Source organism: Coregonus lavaretus (genome assembly GCF_964263955.1).
Source record: "Coregonus lavaretus genome assembly, chromosome: 9".
NCBI classification, from domain to species: domain Eukaryota; kingdom Metazoa; phylum Chordata; class Actinopteri; order Salmoniformes; family Salmonidae; genus Coregonus; species Coregonus lavaretus.
In genome coordinates, this window is record NC_139996.1 from 30,010,783 (window position 1) to 30,030,205 (window position 19,423).

Here is a 19,423-nt window from a genome sequence, read left to right on the forward strand (position 1 = left end):
TTGTTGGATCTGATTTTAATAGCTAACATCTCGATGGCAATAATAAATAGATATGCCGATAGTGGACAACCTTGTTTCACTCCTCTTGACAGTTTAAAACTTACTGAGAAATAGCCATTATTTACAGTTGAAGTCGGAAGTTTACATACACCTTAGCCAAATACATTTAAACTCAGTTTTTCAAAATTCCTGACATTTAATCCTAGTAAAAATTCCCTGTCTTAGGTCAGTTAGGATCACCACTTTATTTCAAGAATGTGAAATGTCAGAATAATAGTAGAGAAAATGATTTATTTCAGCTTTTATTTCTTTCATCACATTCCCAGTGGGTCAGAAGTTTACATACACTCAATTAGTATTTGGTAGCATTGCCTTTAAATTGTTTAACTTGTTTAAATTGTTTACCCCCCTCCCCCATCCGCCCATAAAACAAAAGGGGTTGTCCCACTGGCTATCATAAGTTGAATGCACCAATTTGTAAGTCGCTCTGGATAAGAGCGTCTGCTAAATGATGTAAATGTAACTTGGGTCAAACATTTCGGATAGCCTTCCACAAGCTTCCAACAATAAGTTGGGTGGATTTTGGCCCATTCCTCCTGACAGAGCTGGTGTAACTGAGTCAGGTTTGTAGGCCTCCTTGCTCGCACGCGCTTTTTCAGTTCTGCCCACAAATTTTCTGTAGGATTGAGGTCAGGGCTTTGTGATGGCCACTCCAATACCTTGACTTTGTTGTCCTTAAGACATTTTGCCACAACTTTGGAAGTATGCTTGGGGTCATTGTCCATTTGGAAGACCCATTTGCAACCAAGCTTTAACTTCCTGACTGACTGATGTCTTGAGATGTTGCTTCAATATATCCACATCATTTTACTTCCTCATGATGCCATCTATTTTGTGAAGTGCACCAGTCCCTCCTGCAGCAAAGCACCCCCACAGCATGATGCTGCCACCCCCGTGCTGCACGGTTGGGGTGGTGTTCTTCGGCATGCAAGCTCCCCCTTTTTCCTCCAAACATAACGATGGTCATTATGGCCAAACATTTCTATTTTTGTTTCATCAGACCAGAGGACATTTCTCCAAAAAGTACGATCTTTGTCCCCATGTGCAGATGCAAACCATAGTCTGGCTTTTTTATGGCGGTTTTGGAGCAGTGGCTTCTTCCTTGCTGAGCGGCCTTTCAGGTTATGTCGATATAGGACACGTTTTACTGTGGACATAGATACTTTTGTACCTGTTTCCTCCAGCATCTTCACAAGGTCCTTTGCTGTTGTCCTGGGATTGATTTTCACTTTCCACACCAAAGTACGTTCATCTCTAGGAGACAGAATGCGTCTCCTTCCTGAGCGGTATGACGGCTGCGTGGTCCCATTGTGTTTATACTTGCGTACTATTGTTTGTACAGATGAACGTGGTACCTTCAGAAGTTTGGAAATTACTCCCAAGGATGAACCAGACTTGTGGAGGTCTACCATTTTTTTTCTGAGGTCTTGGCTGATTTCTTTTGATTTTCCCATGATGTCAAGCAAAGAGGCACTGAGTTTGAAGGTAGGCCTTGAAATAAAGCCTCAGGTACACCTGCAATTGAGTCAAATGATGTCAATTAGCCTATCAGAAGCTTCTAAAGCCATGACATCACTTTCTGGAATTTTCCAAGCTGTTTAAAGGCACAGTCAACTTAGTGTATGCAAACTTCTGACCCACTGGAATTGTGATACAGTGAATTATAAGTGAAATAATCTGTCTGTAAACAATTGTTGTAAAATTTACTTGTGTCATGCACGAAGTAGATGTCCTAACCGACTTGCCAAAACTATAGTTTGTTAACAAGAAATGTGTGGAGTGGTTGAAAAACTAGTTTTAATGACTCCAACCTAAGTGTATGTAAACTTCCGACTTCAACTGAGCTATTTTACACCTAGGGTTACTATACATGATTTTACCCCATTTTATAAGAGATTGTCCAAAATTGAAATGCTCCAGGCATTTATATATAAACCCCAGTCGTACTTTATCAAATGCCTTTTCGAAGTCTGCTATGAATAGTAGGCCTGGTTTCCCAGATTTTTCATAGTGTTCTATTGTTTCCAGTACTTGCCTTATATTATCTCCAATGTATCGTAATGTATGCACTCACTAACTGTAAGTCGCTCTGGATAAGAGCGTCTGCTAAATGATTCAAATGTAAATGTAATGTATTGCCCATGTAAAAAACCTGTCTGATTAGAATGAATAATGTCCGACAATCCCTTTTTAATTCTATGCGCTATACATTTTGCTAGAATTTTTGCATCACAACACTGAAGTGTAAGGGGCCTCCAATTTTTTTAATGGACTGATCTTTATATTTTACACTTGTATCCTGTTTCAGTAATAATTAAAATCAGACCTTCTTCTTGAGTGTCTGATAATCTACCATTTACATAGGAGTGGTTAAAACATGCTAATAACGATCCTCTGAGTATATCAAAAAAGGTTTAGTATACCTCGACTGGTATGCCATCCAGCCCTGGAGTTTTCACGGACTTAAAGTCTTTAATTGCATCCAGAAGTTCTTCCACTGTAATTTCACCTTCACATGAGTCTTTCTGTATGGCTGTTTACATTATCAATTTAAAAAAATCTCTACAATTTGCTTCAGTTAGAGGAGATGGAGGTGACTGAAAACATATGCTTAAAATACTTTGTTTCCTCCTTCAAAATATAATTTGGTGAATCATGGGTGACTGTCATTTGTAACCAGTTTCAATAAATTATTTTTGGTAGCATTCCTATGTTGAAGATTAAAAAAGAATTTGGTGCATTTTCCCCCATATTCGATCCAGTTTGCTTTATTTTTATAATATATTACACTTGATATTTCTTGAATAAGTTTCTCCATTTCTTTTTGTTTTTCCTCTAATTTATTCTGAGCCTCTATGTTACAGTTTTTATTGCTATCTATCTGTTCTGTTAGACCTATTTCCTTTGTTAGTGTGGACACTTTTGACCTAAATTGCTTTTGTTTTCGAGATGAGTACTGAATTGCATGGCCTCTAAAGGCACATTTAAAGGTGTCCCATTCAATAAGGGGATTTGCTGTACCTATGTTATGTCGGAAATAATCAGTTATAAATTCCTCTGTCCTAGTTAAAAACAAGTTATCATCCAATAGGCTTTGATTACATTTCCAATATCCTCGCCCACGTGGAAATTCAGTAAGAGGAATGTACAGTGGGGAAAAAAAGTATTTAGTCAGCCACCAATTGTGCAAGTTCTCCCACTTAAAAAGATGAGAGAGGCCTGTAATTTTCATCATAGGTACACGTCAACTATGACAGACAAATTGAGAGAAAAAAATCCAGAAAATCACATTGTAGGATTTTTAATGAATTTATTTGCAAATTATGGTGGAAAATAAGTATTTGGTCACCTACAAACAAGCAAGATTTCTGGCTCTCACAGACCTGTAACTTCTTCTTTAAGAGGCTCCTCTGTCCTCCACTCGTTACCTGTATTAATGGCACCTGTTTGAACTTGTTATCAGTATAAAAGACACCTGTCCACAACCTCAAACAGTCACACTCCAAACTCCACTATGGCCAAGACCAAAGAGCTGTCAAAGGACACCAGAAACAAAATTGTAGACCTGCACCAGGCTGGGAAGACTGAATCTGCAATAGGTAAGCAGCTTGGTTTGAAGAAATCAACTGTGGGAGCAATTATTAGGAAATGGAAGACATACAAGACCACTGATAATCTCCCTCGATCTGGGGCTCAACGCAAGATCTCACCCCGTGGGGTCAAAATGATCACAAGAACGGTGAGCAAAAATCCCAGAACCACACGGGGGGACCTAGTGAATGACCTGCAGAGAGCGGGGACCAAAGTAACAAAGCCTACCATCAGTAACACACTACGCCGCCAGGGACTCAAATCCTGCAGTGCCAGACGTGTCCCCCTGCTTAAGCCAGTACATGTCCAGGCCCGTCTGAAGTTTGCTAGAGTGCATTTGGATGATCCAGAAGAGGATTGGGAGAATGTCATATGGTCAGATGAAACCAAAATAGAACTTTTTGGTAAAAACTCAACTCGTCGTGTTTGGAGGACAAAGAATACTGAGTTGCATCCAAAGAACACCATACCTACTGTGAAGCATGGGGGTGGAAACATCATGCTTTGGGGCTGTTTTTCTGCAAAGGGACGAGGACGACTGATCCGTGTAAAGGAAAGAATGAATGGGGCCATGTATCGTGAGATTTTGAGTGAAAACCTTCCATCAGCAAGGGCATTGAAGATGAAACGTGGCTGGGTCTTTCAGCATGACAATGATCCCAAACACACCGCCCGGGCAACGAAGGAGTGGCTTCGTAAGAAGCATTTCAAGGTCCTGGAGTGGCCTAGCCAGTCTCCAGATCTCAACCCCATAGAAAATCTTTGGAGGGAGTTGAAAGTCCGTGTTGCCCAGCGACAGCCCCAAAACATCACTGCTCTAGAGGAGATATGCATGGAGGAATGGGCCAAAATACCAGCAACAGTGTGTGAAAACCTTGTGAAGACTTACAGAAAACGTTTGACCTGTGTCATTGCCAACAAAGGGTATATAACAAAGTATTGAGAAACTTTTGTTATTGACCAAATACTTATTTTCCACCATAATTTGCAAATAAATTCATAAAAAATCCTACAATGTGATTTTTTCTCATTTTGTCTGTCATAGTTGACGTGTACCTATGATGAAAATGACAGGCCTCTCTCATCTTTTTAAGTGGGAGAACTTGCACAATTGGTGGCTGACTAAATACTTTTTTTCCCCACTGTATATGCCAATTATATGATGGTCCGACGGCATTCTGTCCCCTATCAACACTTTTTAAACTTTTGGTGCCAATGAGAATGACATAAGAAAGAAGTCAAGACGACTAGCTTGATTGAGTCTCCGCCATGTATATCTCACTAGATCAGGATATTTAAGCCTCCATATATCTACTAGTTCTAATGTATCCATGACATTCACGATTTCCTTAAGAGCATGAGAGGGATTGTTTGTAGTGTGATTTCCTTTACGGTCCATTGAGCTATTTAAAACAGTATTTTAATCTCCCACCATAATAATAGAGTATTGAATTGCTTGCAGAGTTGATAATTTATTATATATATTGTCAAAGAAGTGTGGATCATCATTATTTGGTCCGGAAAGGTTAATGAGCCATATCTGTTTAGGGTCCAATAACATATTTAAAATAATCCATCTACCTTGCGTATCTGTTTGGAAAATGTGCACATTCGGATCAAAATTACTGTTAATTAATATCACCACCCCTTTTGAGTTTCTGTCACGCCCTGACCTTAGAGATCACCTGTATTCTCTGTTTGGTTAGGTCAGGGTGTGATTTGGATAGAATCTAGTTTATTCTATTTCTATGTTGGCCGGGTGTGGTTCCCAATCAGAGGCAGCTGTCGATCGTTGTCTCTGATTGGGGATCATACTTAGGCAGCCATTTTGCCTACCTTTAGTTGTGGGATCTTGTTTCTGTTTATGTTAGCCTTTAGAACTTCACGTTCAGTTGCTTTATTATAATATTAAACATGTACGCATACCACGCTGCACCTTGGTCCAATCCTTTACACGACGAACGTGACAGTTTCTTTGCCCATGGGAGAAGTATATTTAGCCCCCCCATTCCTTTTTTCCACGCAACTTCATCTAGAATTGTTTAATGAGTTTCGTGTAAACAATAGATATTATATTCCTTCTCTTGGAGCCCCGTAAATATTGTTCTTCTTTTGTTATTATCTGCTAAGCCATTACAATTATAACTAGCTATACTTATTTCACCACATGCCATAATGGGATACAAGTTTCAAATCTATTTATCATTATATATGTTTGTAAATTTACCAATAAAAAATACCATAGCGATTGACTGTCCATATAGCTGTACCATGATATTTCCATTGCTACTAAGTAACCCTCCAATTGTTCTCCACTAATTCCCCCTGCTAAAGCCCCTCCCCATCCCAAGTTGGGCCGTCATCCCAGTGATCAGCATACCACCCACGTCCCCCCGAATCCCTAGGCCCCCGAGAGGCCAGGACCCATCCATCGAAAACAGCACACAGTGCCACCCACAAAACAGAAGCAGGTCAACCGCCAAAATAATTTCCAATGCTCTCACCTCAATATATATATATATATATATATATATATATATATATATATATATATATATATATATATATATATATATATATATATATATATATATATATATATATATATATACATACTGCTCAAAAAACTTAAGGGAACACTAAAATAACACATCCTAGATCTGAATGAATGAAATAATCTTATTAAATACTTTTTTCTTTACATAGTTGAATGTGCTGACAACAAAATCACACAAAATTATCAATGGAAATCAAATGTATCAACCCATGGAGGTCTGGATTTGGAGTCACCCTCAAAATTAAAGTGGAAAACCACACTACAGGCTGATCCAACTTTGATGTAATGTCCTTAAAACAAGTCAAAATGAGGCTCAGTAGTGTGTGTGGCCTCCACGTGCCTGTATGACCTCCCTACAACGCCTGGGCATGCTCCTGATGAGGTGGCGGATGGTCTCCTGAGGGATCTCCTCCCAGACCTGGACTAAAGCATCCGCCAACTCCTGGACAGTCTGTGGTGCAACATGGCGTTGGTGGATGGAGCGAGACATGATGTCCCAGATGTGCTCAATTGGATTCAGGTCTGGGGAACAGGCGGGCCAGTCCATAGCATCAATGCCTTCCTCTTGCAGGAACTGCTGACACACTCCAGCCACATGAGGTCTAGCATTGTCTTGCATTAGGAGGAACCCAGGGCCAACCGCACCAGCATATGGTCTCACAAGGGGTCTGAGGATCTCATCTCGGTACCTAATGGCAGTCAGGCTACCTCTGGCGAGCACATGGAGGGCTGTGCGGCCTCCCAAAGAAATGCCACCCCACACCATGACTGACCCACCGCCAAACCGGTCATGCTGGAGGATGTTGCAGGCAGCAGAACATTCTCCACGGCGTCTCCAGACTCTGTCACGTCTGTCACATGTGCTCAGTGTGAACCTGCTTTCATCTGTGAAGAGCACAGGGCGCCAGTGGCGAATTTGCCAATCTTGGTGTTCTCTGGCAAATGCCAAACGTCCTGCACGGTGTTGGGCTGTAAGCACAACCCCCACCTGTGGACGTCGGGCCCTCATACCACCCTCATGGAGTCTGTTTCTGACCGTTTGAGCAGACATGCACATTTGTGGCCTGCTGGAGGTCATTTTGCAGGGCTCTGGCAGTGCTCCTCCTGCTCCTCCTTGCACAAAGGCGGAGGTAGCAGTCCTGCTGCTGGGTTGTTGCCCTCCTACAGCCTCCTCCACGTCTCCTGATGTACTGGCCTGTCTCCTGGTAGCGCCTCCATGCTCTGGACACTACGCTGACAGACACAGCAAACCTTCTTGCCAAAGCTCGCATTGATGTGCCATCCTGGATGAGCTGCACTACCTGAGCCACTTGTGTGGGTTGTAGACTTCGTCTCATGCTACCACTAGAGTGAAAGCACTGCCAGCATTCAAAAGTGACCAAAACATCAGCCAGGAAGCATAGGAACTGAGAAGTGGTCTGTGGTCACCACCTGCAAAACCAGTCCTTTATTGGGGGTGTCTTGCTAATTGCCTATAATTTCCACCTGTTGTCTATTCCATTTGCACAACAGCATGTGAAATGTATTGTTAATCAGTGTTGCTTCCTAAGTGAACAGTTTGATTTCACAGAAGTGTGATTGACTTGGAGTTACATTGTGTTTTGTTTAAGTGTTCCCTTTATTTTTTTGAGCAGTGTATATAGCTATTTAAAAATATATATCCATTCAAATATCTTGCATATCTTATTTTCCATCATTATCGATTAATATGCGTAATAATGTTGGCAGTTCATGCGTAGGATTTTAACCTATAACCCGGATTGCCATTGTATTACATTACATTTTTGACCAAAAATTATTATTTTAGCAAACAATTATTGTGGTTCATCCTATATTCTCCCTAACATTTTTTTACATTTTAGTCATTTAGCAGACACTCTTATCCAGAGCGATTTACAGTTAGTGAGTGCATACATTTTCATACTGGCCCCCCGTGGGAAACGAACCCACAACCCTGGCATTGCAAGCGCCATGCTCTACCAACTGAGCTAACATCCTTACCCCCTTGCAACAGATGTGAAATAAACATACACGCACATACTCTAACACACTCAACCCCTTTCCTCCACAATCAACCATAAGATCAGATGCTCAACGGTTGTTACATCCCAGAGCCCAACTCAAGAAAGGACCTGATTTACGAATGCATATACAGTTACAGCTGTTTGAGAAAGCATGCAAGATTGAGCAAAAATGGACAACAATGTGAGATTTGATTAATCTATTTAATCTATGTCAAGTCCTAGGTGATGGAGATCAGATCCACCCTCTTCACCTGAGACACAAACACTCACAAGTGTTAACATTCTCGTATGCCTTTGAGTACTGCACTCAAATAGGTATGACAAAAATAAGGATTTCCCCTAAACTACAATGGTAGTGTTGTGTCTAAATAAGATTGAAATGTATAGAATGGTAGTGTTGGATACAATAGTGTTATTGTTGATAATGCCATCTGATAAAAGGGCTTACTCTAGGAATCCAGGCTTGTGTTTGTGTTCGACGTGGGGGCCAAACTGGATCTGGGCCTGAATTCCAGCGAACTCACAGGCTTTATCAAATGAAACAGGGTGGGAGCCATTCAGTATGTCATCTCTGGCCTAGAGGAGAGAAAGAGAGACAGAAGAGATAAGAGAACAGATTAAGTTTTACTTTATACTGAGTTCAAACTAGAGAGTAATGCTGCTTTTTCTGTTTTTTCTGCTTCAGAGAAGATTGCCTGCTAAGTGAATAAATGTAAACCAAGAGCAGGGACATCACACAAACACTTTACTGAGAGTAATGGACTCAGGGGAACCAAACAAGATTAGTTTGTATAGCAATCCATGACATTAGCTAACATATAAAATCGAACAGCCTCAACCATTCATCATCACAGTCAATGGTGACGTACAGTATTATCACAAAGATGTCAAAAAATATGGCAATTTCTCAGAATATTGCATCAATATTGCAGACTGATCCACAATGTGTCATTAATAAACTGTTAAAGAGCAACTTTAGAGTGATTCTGTATTAGTTTTTTATTATTAGAATATGCACAAAGTGTATGTAAAACAATAAACAGGACGTAAATAAAGTCTACATTAAGACTACCCAGGCCACAATAATGCCTGATAGCAGCCATGTACTGTAGCAACCTGTCTCGTTTGGCCACAACAAGAATGATATTTTCAATCCACTTCAATGAAAGCCTAGTTGGAATGTACCATTTTGCACCAATCATCTAAGACATCTGTTACATTTCAATGTCTCATCCATCCATTAAAGCATTACCTCAAAACGTGGTCTACTCTACACTACACTATCTAAAACCGTTTAGGTAGTTGAGGGTGATACATTGATTCTGTGTGGAGAGGAACCCAGTACTTCTGGACATCTTTCAAATTAGTACCTTGTGTGTGTGTTTTCCCTCCCTCCCTCCCTCCCTCCCAAGATTAATGGCTTCTAATGCTGAGATGCCTGACTGACAGTGAGAAAGCCTTCCTCAGTGTTTTTAATCCTCAGAGGGCACAGACTCAGCCCAGCTCATTTTAATGTCTCATTACATCAACTGCAAGCTAAACAGCTAGACAATCTTCAACAAACACCTCTTTAGAGTGGTGCTGATCAGCTGATCAGTATGGGTGGGGCCATCTGCCCTCCAGTACAAGGTCATTCAGGGACAACTAGTTCTGAGCCCCTTTAGAAGAAGCAGGGTTGTACTGTACTGGAGGAGGAGCTTCATAACAGCCCAGATGTCCTGACTCAGCCTGGGAGTGTAACACTGATGTCAATCAGCCCACTGTACTGTACCCTAAAGAGTTCAACCATTCACTTGGGCGGAATATTACAGCCATAAACATAAATGCTGACAAAGGTAAAATTGTTTAATGAATACCATCGTAATTCACCTGACTAACCAGCCAATCAATCAATTGGCATATCAATAACGAGAACCGTTGTTTGACAACAAAACACAAGGGATATTCGGTTTAGAACGCCTGTAGACTGGATTGGCTACACATATACTGCATACTGTATGATAATCTAGCAATCAGGATACTGAACACACGATCAAAAGCGTGACACAACCCCATCAATTGGAAAAACAATGAGCTCAAACACTTTAGCGCCACACACACACAGGCTGAACACAGAGTCCCCCCACATGTCACTGCCTCAGACTCCAGTGACTCTAAATTGCCAAAAATATTAAAGTGGCCTGACAGAGCGAGAAGAGTAGCAGCATTCTTAGGCTGGAACACACCCCAGACCCCACATCCACTCTCTGACTCCTTCCAAGAGCCGTTTGCAGTGCTCTCCTCAGACACGTCTCCAGCACATGACCGTACTATATATGCTTCCTGTCAATGTCTATATTCTGGTACGATGGAACAGTCCTCATTCCCCATGCAGCCATTACCATAGGAATCTGAGTTAGTAGGTTAATTTTGTGAGTGTGTAGATTATGATATCATCCCTGGCATTCCTTAGGGAGAGCCTCCTAGTGATGAGCCCCAATGTTTATTAATGATGTGTAGCTTCCATGATCTCATCCTCCCACCCCTCCACACAGCGGGGGTCTCTGTCAGATACAGCCCCAGCCTTAATTCCCAGACACTCCCCTCCTGACACACATCTCTTCTCCACTACTACAGGAAATCCACAGCCTTTCTCTGCGTGTGTGTGTGTGTGTGTGTGTGTGCATGCGCGTGTGTGACTGTGTGTGACCGAGTGAAAAAAAAGAAATAGAGAGAGGGAAAGCTGAAAGAGGAGCAAAGGGAGGAATAGATATAGGGAAGAATTGTGTTTTTGTGTGAAAAGATATTGCCTTGTGTTTGTAAAGGAAGGGAGTGCATGATGGAGCACTGCACTGCAATGTGTGCCAGAGTAAGCGGGTGTGGATGTGTGTGATTATGTCAGGATGTTTATGGGATTAAGGGGGCGTGAGGCAAAAACAGAGAATGAGGGAGGGAGTCGGGGCAAGAGGAAGATTTAAGAGTGAAAGGGAGGATAGGGAGAAAGAGAGAGACTTAACTATAGATGTATTTATGGGCTGTAGCTCCGAGGCAGCCTGGATTACAAGGAGGGAGTTAACTATGGATGTACAGTACAGTATTATTGTACAATGCCTTGCAAAAATATTTCGGACCACTTGGATTTCTTCAAATTTTATTGTGTTACAAAGTGGGATTCAAATGGATTTTATTGTCATATTTTGTCAACAATCTACACAAAATACTATGTAATGTGAAAGTGGAAGAAAAATTATATACAGTACATACATACATACATACATACATACATACATACATACATACATACATACATACATACATACATACATACATACATACATACATACATACATACATACATACATACATACATACATACATACATACATACATACATACATACATACATACATACATACATACATACATACATACATACATACATATACAGTGGGGAAAAAAAGTATTTAGTCAGCCACCAATTGTGCAAGTTCTCCCACTTAAAAAGATGAGAGAGGCCTGTCATTTTCATCATAGGTACACGTCAACTATGACAGACAAAATGAGAAATAAAAATCCAGAAAATCACATTGTAGGATTTTTAATGAATTTATTTGCAAATTATGGTGGAAAATAAGTATTTGGTCAATAACAAAAGTTTCTCAATACTTTGTTATATACCCTTTGTTGGCAATGACACAGGTCAAACGTTTTCTGTAAGTCTTCACAAGGTTTTCACACACTGTTGCTGGTATTTTGGCCCATTCCTCCATGCAGATCTCCTCTAGAGCAGTGATGTTTTGGGGCTGTCGCTGGGCAACACGGACTTTCAACTCCCTCCAAAGATTTTCTATGGGGTTGAGATCTGGAGACTGGCTAGGCCACTCCAGGACCTTGAAATGCTTCTTACGAAGCCACCCCTTCGTTGCCCGGGCGGTGTGTTTGGGATCATTGTCATGCTGAAAGACCCAGCCACGTTTCATCTTCAATGCCCTTGCTGATGGAAGGAGGTTTTCACTCAAAATCTCACGATACATGGCCCCATTCATTCTTTCCTTTACACGGATCAGTCGTCCTGGTCCTTTTGCAGAAAAACAGCCCCAAAGCATGATGTTTCCACCCCCATGCTTCACAGTAGGTATGGTGTTCTTTGGATGCAACTCAGCATTCTTTGTCCTCCAAACACGACGAGTTGAGTTTTTACCAAAAAGTTCTATTTTGGTTTCATCTGACCATATGACATTCTCCCAATCCTCTTCTGGATCATCCAAATGCACTCTAGCAAACTTCAGACGGGCCTGGACATTACTGGCTTAAGCAGGGGGACACGTCTGGCACTGCAGGATTTGAGTCCCTGGCGGCGTAGTGTGTTACTGATGGTAGGCTTTGTTACTTTGGTCCCAGCTCTCTGCAGGTCATTCACTAGGTCCCCACGTGTGGTTCTGGGATTTTTGCTCACCGTTCTTGTGATCATTTTGACCCCACGGGGTGAGATCTTGCGTGGAGCCCCAGATCGAGGGAGATTATCAGTGGTCTTGTATGTCTTCCATTTCCTAATAATTGCTCCCACATTTGATTTCTTCAAACCAAGCTGCTTACCTATTGCAGATTCAGTCTTCCCAGCCTGGTGCAGGTCTACAATTTTGTTTCTGGTGTCCTTTGACAGCTCTTTGGTCTTGGCCATAGTGGAGTTTGGAGTGTGACTGTTTGAGGTTGTGGACAGGTGTCTTTTATACTGATAACAAGTTCAAACAGGTGCCATTAATACAGGTAACGAGTGGAGGACAGAGGAGCCTCTTAAAGAAGAAGTTACAGGTCTGTGAGAGCCAGAAATCTTGCTTGTTTGTAGGTGACCAAATACTTACTTTCCACCATAATTTGCTAATAAATTCATTAAAAATCCTACAATGTGATTTTCTGGATTTTTTTTCTCAATTTGTCTGTCATAGTTGACGTGTACCTATGATGAAAATTACAGGCCTCTCTCATCTTTTTAAGTGGGAGAACTTGCACAATTGGTGGCTGACTAAATAATTTTTTTCCCCACTGTACAAGGGGTACTGGTGCCGAGTCAATGTGCAAGGGTATGGGTTATTTGATGTAATTGAGGTAATATGTAGGTAGGGGTAAAGTGACTATACATCGGTGACGTTTAAGATGAGGGAGGACAATTTTTTTTTTTTATGAGCGTGGCCTTATTCCTATTATAGCATATTGGATGACTATCATTCATATTCCATTCACCCAGCTCAATGTAACATCGATAGGTTAGGCTAATATATGATACTCAAATGTTCCCTATACCCATCATTAGGATGCTACAACCTAGCATGATCCCTTTGATCGTTGTACAATTCCTTCTAGCATCTACGTGCTCTCATTCTCTCACTGTCTCCGTTCGCTTGTGGAGTTCAGTGCACAACACATCAGCTGTCTGTGACCAGGCAAAAAAATCTTTCCAGGCCAAACCTTCATATTATAACCGCTAACCTACATCGTTGTCACCATATTAATGTCATAGTTCTAGTAGCTATGTTGACTAACGCGTTCGTAAACCTGCTACAATCATGCAGTTTAGCAGTTACACCGGCGAGAGCCGGTGGCAATAAATTAATACAACCAAAAGCTTACCTTGACTTGGAAGAGTTCCAGTGTTGGATAGCCATAGCCAACTAGCTAACATAGCATCACTCTCTGTTTGAGCCGGGTGTTTGAGTAGGCTAAACTAGCTAGCTGCATTTGCTGCAATACAAGAAAATATAGCTAGCTCTACTGCTTCTTAATTTTTGAAGTAATTAATTTGTTCAAAACTGTTCAACTATTATCTTCCTCTCTCTTTGAGTCAACTACTCACCACATTTTATGCACTGCAGTGCTAGCTAGCTGTAGCTTATGCTTTCAGTACTAGATTCATTCTCTGATCCTTTGATTGGGTGGACAACATGTTAATTAATGCTGCAAGAGCTCTGATAGGTTGGAGGACGTCATAATTACTTTGTAAGTCTATGGAAGTGGGTGAGAACCACAAGCCTCCTAGGTTTTGTATTGAAGTATTCACCCCCCTTGGCATTTTTCCTATTTTGTTGCCTTACAACCTGGAATTAAAATGGATTTTTGGGGGGTTTGTATCATTTGATTTACACAACATGCTTACCAATTTGAAGATGCAAAATTTATTTTATTGTGAAACAAATAAGACAAAAAAAGCCACCTTTTGTAGCAATTACAGCTGCAAGTCTCTTGAGGTATGTCTCTATAAACTTGGCACATCTAGCCACTGGGATTTTTACCCATTCTTCAAGGCAAAACTGCTCCAGCTCCTTCAAGTTGGATGGATTCCGCTGGTGTACAGCAATCTTTAAGTCATCCCACAGCTTCTCAATTGGATTGAGGTCTGGGCTTTGACTAGGCCATTCCAAGACATTTAAATGTTTCCCCTTAAACCACTCGAGTGTTGCTTTAGCAGTATGCTTAGGGTTGTTGTCCTGCTGGAAGGTGAACCTCCGTCCCAGTCTCAAATGTCTGGAAGACTGAAACAGGTTTCCCTCAAGAATTTCCCCGTATTTAGCTCCATCCATCATTCTGAATAGTTTCCCAGTCCCTGCCGATGAAAAACATCCCCACAGCATGATGCTGCCACCACCATGGTGTTCTCGGGGTGATGAGAGGAATTTGGGTTTGCGCCAGACATAGCGTTTTCCTTGATGGCCAAAAAGCTCAATTTTAGTCTCATCCGACCAGAGTACCTTCTTCATATGTTTGGGGAGTCTCCCACATGGCTTTTGGCGAACACCAAACGTGTTTGCTTATTTTTTTCTTTAAGCAATGGCTTTTTTCTGGCCACTCTCCCGTAAAGCCCAGCTCTGTGGAGTGTACGGCTTAAAGTGGTCCTATGGACAGATCCTCCAATCTCCGCTGTGGAGCTCTGGAGCTCCTTCAGGGATATCTTTGGTATCTTTGGTGTCTTTGTTGCCTCTCTGATTAATGCCCTCCTTGCCTGGTTCGTGAGTTTTGGTGGGTGGCCCTCTCTTGGCAGGTTTGTTGTGGTGCCATATTCTTTCCATTTTTTAATAATGGATTTAAAATAGTGCTCCATGGGATGTTCAAAGTTTCTGATATTTTTGTATAACCCAACCCTGATCTGTACTTCTCCATAACTGTCCCTGCCCTGTTGGAGAGCTCCTTGGTCTTCATGGTGCCGCTTGCTTGGTGGTGCCCCTTCCTTAGTGGTGTTGCAGACTCTGGGGCCTTTCAGAACAGGTGTATATATACACTGAGATCATGTGACACTTAGATTGCACACAGGTGGACTTTATTTAACTAATTATGTGACTTCTGAAGGTAATTGGTTCCACCAGATCTTATTTAGGGGCTTCATAGCGAAGGGGGTGAATACATATGTACGCACCACTTTTCCGTTATTTATGTTTTAGAATTTTTTAAACAAGTTATTTTTTTCATTTCACTTCACCAATTTGGACTATTTTGTATGTCCATTACATGAAATCCAAATAGAAATCCATTTAAATTACAGATTGTAATGCAACAAAATAGGAAAAACGCAAAGGGGGATGAATACTTTAGCAAGGCACTGTACCCAAAGGAGGACGGAATCAAGCTGTCCTCCGGCTACACCATGGTGCTACCCTACAGAGTGCTGTTGAGGCTACTGTAGACGTCATTGCAAAACAGTGTTTTTTAATCAATTATTTTGTGAATATATTGAAGAGCTTAGTTTACTACATGTTGGACAGCAATGAGCACAGTGAGAGAGAGAAGTCTGACCTGTACATAGAGGAGGTTGAGCTGGACAGGGTCTCGTGAGTCCACATTCTGATCTGAATAGAAGAACTTGCGTCTGAGCAGCAGCATCTCGCTCTCCTCCACTCCCTGCTCTCTGAACGTCCGGCTGTGGTCCAGCCAGTTCACTGGCAACAGAGAAACACATACTCACGTATGTATAATACACAGTAGCATACACTTCTACTACTGGGATTGGGCATGCTGACAGTGAAATAAAACAGTCAGAAAGACAGGTAGACCTCAATGCCAAAAGGAAATTATTATTTGTTTTTGTCTAAAACCACAAGGGCAGTAATTTGCATAACGTTCTGCTGAGAATAAGGATCGATTTTGTGATGGTTTGAGGATGATTTTTATATGAATATTTTCCAAATGTCATTTCTGTTCCTTGGGGGTAAGATAACAATCTTCATTTCATTAAACATTGATACAGTACTATGACTTTGAGTTGAGTGATAAAACATGTTCAAATGAGATGATCCTGGACTTATTATAGTGAGATATTGGACTTAATGAGAGAGGGGTAGAGGTGATGACTGGAAGCATGTAATACTGGACTATAAAACAACACATTTTGTCTTCTTTTGGAAGTGCTTTTCAAACTCACAGTCATCATCTGTGTGAAGCTTGGCTTTGAGCTTCTCCATCTTCCTCTCGTCTCGGAGCAGAGTCCTGTCCTTCTTCAGGGTGCCCGACCCATGACCGTCCTCCTTCTTCTCCTCCACCGCCTCCTGGATCAGAGAGTACTCCTCGTAGTTGGTGATTCCTGAAGAGGAGAGGCAGCCAGGAAACTCTCAGAGAGGGAGCAGTGTAGAGCACAGAGCCAGCACTTTGAGCTGTGCCATATCCGAAGCCCCAGTGGGGGAAACTGGAGAGCAGCCAGAAAACTAAAGGGGGAACTCAGAAGAGGAGAAGCCAAGCAGAAAGCCCTTTCTAAACAAACACCAGCCAATAAAGAGATTTGCCAGACGTCTTTCTTCTCCTCACCCAATTGAGTTTGGGCACAGGCAGCCCAGCGTAATTGAAATACAGTATATGGCTGTGGGAACACCTACATGACAGGAGGACAGCACAGTCTATGGCTTCACAATTACCACTCATAATTTCAACATAGGGGAAAAAGGCTTTTTTACACCATCAAAAATATCTATATAAAACGTTGACTATACCAGTACCATAGCTAATTATCATGTTCTAAAAGCTAAGGGATGTGCAACCATAATGTATGGCGGAGCCAGTAACCGTGAGCTATAAATAGGATCATGGCCCGTATCCACAAAAGGTCTCAGAGTAGGAGTATTGATCTAGGATCTGTTTTGCCTTTTAGATCTTAATGAATAAGAATATATGGACAGATCCTAGATCAGCACTTGTACTCTGAGAGGCTAGTGGATGGTTTGACTGTTATAGATTCCAGTTGAAGAGAGGTTACCCACCTATTCTACTACATATGGTTACAAGCAGCTCTCCCACGGTTTTAGAGTCATCCACCATGATAGTTTTAACTGCCCCGTCCAACATCTTGATCTTCTGGGGCCTCTGTTTCTTCTTGTACTCCAAGACATCCTGAGAAACAAGGAAAGAGGGGAATGAGATGCAGTTCCTTTGATTGAATGTCTGATGGGACTCTGCCCTGGGCTCTATGATTGGGCTTTACCCCGTTCCGGAGCATATAGTAATCCAGAGTTCTCCCAGACTCCAGCCAGATTCCTTTTCTGGGATCATCATCAGAGAGAAACAGGCCATAATCAGAAGCTGAAACACACAGCGGAGAACGTATTAGGGTAACGTTTAGTAATGGGAACAGTTGCTCGATTGACTGTTTAAATGGCAAAAGCCAACTAAGTGAACACATGTTGACAAGACAATGCTATTTAACGGCATCTCATGTAGTTATTGTTTATGATACAGAGGATGCCTCTTTTTCTGATCTCATTGACATTCATATGAATAATCCATGTTATGACATTCAGTTGGGAAAGAAAGTTAATCATGTCTGCCATCAGACATATCTAGCTGATATAAATCTGTTCTAAAGCCTAAAGAGAGCGCACAGCTTAAAGAGCCTCTCCAGCATGCCTAGCTAACACCACAGAGAGCCTCTCCAACCTGCCTAACTAACACCTCCCAAAGGGAGGAATACCGCCCACAGACCCAGATTGAACCAGCATCGACTGTTCGGTTTTGAAACTGTTTTCAGTCTGTCTGTAGTCAGAAAGCCATGCTGTGGGTGACATCCATTTGTATCTCCTGCTTAAACAGCTTTTATTCATTACATACATTCTGAAGCTAAACAGACACCAATGATCAGACACTAATGCCTTGTTTGACATTTGGATTACAATGACACTCTTGGTGTATTTAGTACAAAGTAATTGTGTCGTTTTTGTATTTCAATTTTTTTCTTAGTGCAAGTGAGCCTTTTGCAAGTGAATCATTCTGACATTACCCATTAACAGTAGCTTTCCCCAATCTCTCACCTTGGCCAGTCTGGGCTTCCGGAACCCTCTCCCTGATGATCCTACAGGCGTCATACACAGGAGTGGAGGGCTCAAACTGCATGGTCTTCACAACATTGCACTGGCGGACACAGATCTTCAGTGAAAGGGCCACCATCTTGACTGGTGGTGTATTGGCGTTGCCAACCTACACACCTGGAAAAAACAAACAGATCAGTTCAGATATAACTCTGACTTAGCCAAGGAAATGTGTATAACACGACACTGGATATATACACTACCGGTCAAGTCAAGTTTTAGAACACCTACTTATTCAAGGGTTTTTCTTTATTTTTACTATTTTCTACATTGTAGAATAATAGTGAAGACTATGAAATAACACATATGGAATCATGTAGTAACCAAAAAAGTGTTAAAGAAATCAAAATATATTTTAGATTAGAGATTCTTCAAATAGCCACCCTTTGCTTTGATGACAGCTTTGCACACTCCTGGCATGAGTAGGTGTTCTAAAACTTTTGACCGGTAGTGTACATCAGAACAGCATACAAGGGATATGGTTATTATCTGCAGGTACATTGTAGAAGTGCTGCTTTGAGGGAGTCTACTGCATCAGCTAGTTTCCATCCCTCCTTATTTCTTAAAGGTTTAGAAGAAGGTAGAACTCCTAACTGGCAGTGTTTAGCATACACTGAGCTGAGCCAAGGTGAGCAGCGTAACCTTTCAGCAGAAAGCAAATGTCTCTCCAAAGCTACAATAATAGGACAGAAGATGCTACCTGAATAATGAAATTACATTATTCATCATTATGCGCTCTCTCCCCCTACAAGCAGACATCGGAGTCAAACCAGTGGATGTTATGTCACCCATTTAAGGGCAAACCGATTGAAGTACACTGTAGTTCTTATTCATACTTAAGAGAAAACATGCAGACAAAAACTCTAATGACACCA

At 41.5% G+C, this 19,423-nt stretch overlaps 1 protein-coding gene across 1 annotated transcript in view; it reads right to left on the reverse strand.

Moving 5' to 3' along the window:
- Positions 1-18,627, reverse strand: part of LOC311134565 (talin-2-like) — a gene marked incomplete at both ends in the record, with an annotated part of 76,727 nt that extends 58,100 nt beyond the window's left edge. The window contains 6 exons of the mRNA XM_084168271.1: positions 8,681-8,808; positions 15,994-16,136; positions 16,619-16,777; positions 17,448-17,577; positions 17,669-17,766; positions 18,492-18,627. Coding sequence (XP_084024397.1) covers positions 8,681-8,808; positions 15,994-16,136; positions 16,619-16,777; positions 17,448-17,577; positions 17,669-17,766; positions 18,492-18,627 — 794 coding nt within the window. The remainder of the gene's footprint in view (positions 1-8,680; positions 8,809-15,993; positions 16,137-16,618; positions 16,778-17,447; positions 17,578-17,668; positions 17,767-18,491) is intronic.
- Between the last annotated feature and the right edge of the window lie 796 nt (positions 18,628-19,423).